We start from the raw sequence: 3,468 nt of genomic DNA on the forward strand, positions 1-3,468 counted from the left end.
CTCCAGGATAGGTGGGTTGGGGAGGGAGGGTGTAGCACAGTGCCGTCGGTGACGGCAGCCACCCTCCCTTCCCTCCCTTATTGTTTAGGGGTTATTGTTTGTTGGTTTTGTTGGGGTATTGGGGATTTTCTTGTGTTTTCTTTTTTTAGGTGCATCCCGGGGTCTGCACCTTGAGGGGGGGGTACTGTCACGTCCTGACCAGCAGAGGACGTAATTGTGTTAGTCTTGGTCAGGATGTGGCAGGTGGTTTGTGTTTGTTAAATGTTGGGTTGGTGATTGGGACTTCCAATTGAAGGCAGGTGTGTTGAGTTGCCTTTGATTGGAAGTCCTATATAGGTGTGTGTGTTTTTCTTTGGGGTTGTGGCTGGTTGTCCTTGCACTGCATTGTATGTGCCTGCAAGACTGTTGCTGTTGTAAGTACTGTTTATTGTTTTTTTCAAGTGGATGCTTTACGTGTTTTATTTAATAAACATGAGTGTCCATATTCCCGCTGCGCCTTGGTCCTCTTCTCTCCAGTACGACATTTTCCGTGACAAGTACGACATTTTTTGTGACACCCACGAGAAGGACCGCCACGCCATCTTTCTGTTCAAGTGAGCGCAGCATAAAAAGGTGAGTTGCTGCATAAATAATGTAATATGCCAGGGAGATATGTATACTGTAGCTAAGAAAGTAATACTAAGTGTATGTTGTGTAGTAAGATGTTAGTCGCCCATGTGCCTCACCCTAATAATTTGGTCTATTTACCCCTCTTAATTTTGCCTACTGTTCTGACTTGGTGGTGCACATGTAACCTATTGCCTGTTTTAGAGAAATGTAATCATTGAATATTGTAAGAGCTTTTATTGCCTGCTTCCAGTATATGCCTCCTTTATTTATCTTACGGTTCTGACTTGGTGTACAGGGAGAATACTGTAAGAACTGCCCATGTTCTCAATTCTGTCGCTGTACATTTCAAAAGTGCTGAACAAATAGTTATATTCACTTTGTCCATCCTAGCTCGCTCATTAATGTCTTAATCGAAATTCTGGATTGTCTCTTATCCGCTCGCCGTCCCCTTATGCCATAGTTTGTACATCTCAATTGTCATTAGAAACCACATTTGTTTAAGCAAGTCAGCCATATCAGCTATGTTTTTTTAAGGCAGTAAATGAAGCTGAATGAACTGTTTTGCTGCCAGACAAGGCTCCGCTGATAGACAGGTGTAGAAGTGGTAAGGATTCACTCCATGGTGCTGAAAAGAAAGCGCTGCTTTTCTGGTTGGGAGAGAGCTCTGTTGTTGGGACAGCTTTATGTAGGCACTAACAGTTTGTGGGCACCGTATGTCACCGTTATAGTGTAATTAATGTATTGTTCAGTGTTGTGAAGTGGCTTTGCTGGCATGCATTAAAAACATTTTTTGTTTGCCACACCAAGATTTACATGCTAAAATCGCCACTTGATATGATGGTAGGGAGATTAGAATGTAACATTGAGCTTCAACCAAAGCATACTAGTGTCGCGCCAGTGCAACAATAGCCTAAAACTATATTTAAGCAATAAGGCACGAGGGGGTGTGCTATATTGCCAATATACCATGGCTAAGGGCTGTTCTTGGGCACGACGCAATGCTGAGTGCCTGGACACAGCCCTTAGCCATGGTATATTGGCAATATATCACAAACCCCTGAGGTACTTTATTGCTATTATAAACTGGTTATCACAGTAATAATTAAGAGCAGTAAAAACATGCCAATCAGCATTCAGGGCTCTGACCACCCAGTTTATAATATTCATTTGACCCTTGTCTTATAATGCCTTTCTTCTGCCTACTTTTTTTTTCTGCACGTTTTTGTCTAGAGGCCTACATCACTTTTCAATAATAATGTATAAGCTGGCTATGTCCATTTCAAATATTTGTGGGACGATTGTCTGGGGTCTAGTTATGGCTGTCTGTGTCTTTTTATTAGTGACGGGAGAACTGTAACTTGAGTCGGGAATGCAGTGGGCAGGGGCTGCGCGCCACGGCGCCACGGAGCGGTGGGTTTGGTGCGCTCAACAGGCTACACATGTTTTGCGCCTCTCAGAGGACAGCGTCAAACTAAACCGTGACCGTGCTGAAACTAAAAAAAAATTCAAAAGTGGATATAATGGCTTCTATTCCACTGGTGCTGCTACTTTTAATGTCTTTTTTGGCGCTTTACTGGGCAGTTTATACCGGACCGTTAAAACCGGAAATGTCCAACGGGACTTTTCATCATTTCTTCGTACCGGACGGTGATTATGAGGATAATGATGACCCCGAGAAATGTCAAATGCTTTTTAAATTCGCAGACCGGCGTGCGTGTGGTGTCCATCACGATGAAGACAGCGATTCAATGGTACGTGACGACTTTATCATCGTGAAGCATCAAATTGAAGACGCCGCAAGGTTGTTGGAAAGCATCGGTATGAGTATTTCACACGACCTGGACGGAGAGGATAGCTATGAGAAGTTTCTCACTGGGGAGATCACACAGATCTCTGAGGCTTTTACAAGCGTGGAGAAATCTCTCCTGGAGTTGGAGGTGAAATTCAAACAGAGTCAAGACAGCGATCTGAGAGGGGAGAGCCAGCTCAATGACTATGTTCTGAAGCCTATCTATGAAGTTAAGGACTCACTGAGGGAGACAACGGACATTTCATTGGGACTCAGAGATAAACATGAACTGTTGTCTCTCATTGTTCGCAGTCAAGGATCAAGATTGAGTCGCCTCAAGACAGATTATCTCAATGTATAGTATAAATGTTAAAAACAATGATTATTGTTATTTTCTATGTAAAGGAATATATGTTACTCAGAGTGTGTGTGTGTGTGTGTGTGTGTGTGTGTGTGTGTGTGTGTGTGTGTGTGTGTGTGTGTGTGTGTGTGTGTGTGTGTGTGTGTGTGTGTGTGTGTGTGTGTGTGTGTGTGTGTGTGTGTGTGTGTGTGTGTCATAAGACTATAACTCTTTAGCCCAATAAACACCTGGAAAGTTCATTGAGGTTGAAAGGATTATATGATTAAATTACTCTGTTCCTAGTCTCTTATTTCTATTTCTCTCTCTCCCTCTCTCTCTCTCTCTCTCTCTCTCTCTCTCTCTACCTCTCTCTCTCTCTCTCTCTCTCTCTCTCTCTCTACCTCTCTCTCTCTCTCTCTCCCTCTCTCTCTCTCCTTCTCCCTCTCCCTCTCCCTCTCTCTCTCTCTCCCTCCCTCTCTCTCTCGCTCTCTCTCTCTCTCTCTCTCTCTCTCCCCTCTCTCTCTCTCTCTCTCCCTCTCTATTTACTTTCCTAATTGTCTGTGACCCATGTCTCCCTTCCTGACTTGTAAGGGTGTTATTTGGAAATACTTCTAAGGAAAACATCACTACATTCCTCAGTAAGAGAGGACATATGGGGGAAAAGAGAGGAGAGCACAGGCGAGAGATGAAAAGTGATCCTTAGCTAAATTATGCCTGTGTTATGGTGTGC

General features: G+C 43.6%; 1 protein-coding gene across 1 annotated transcript; it reads left to right on the plus strand.

Moving 5' to 3' along the window:
• The first annotated feature begins 1,949 nt into the window (after positions 1-1,949).
• LOC115196596 (fin bud initiation factor-like) lies at positions 1,950-3,022 on the plus strand. The gene has a single exon (XM_029757459.1). It carries the CDS (start codon positions 2,130-2,132, stop codon positions 2,757-2,759), a length of 630 nt encoding a protein of 209 aa, XP_029613319.1. The 5' UTR covers positions 1,950-2,129; the 3' UTR covers positions 2,760-3,022.
• Positions 3,023-3,468: the final 446 nt, after the last annotated feature.

The sequence above is a fragment of the Salmo trutta genome, chromosome 7 (assembly GCF_901001165.1).
Source record: "Salmo trutta chromosome 7, fSalTru1.1, whole genome shotgun sequence".
Classification (NCBI taxonomy): domain Eukaryota; kingdom Metazoa; phylum Chordata; class Actinopteri; order Salmoniformes; family Salmonidae; genus Salmo; species Salmo trutta.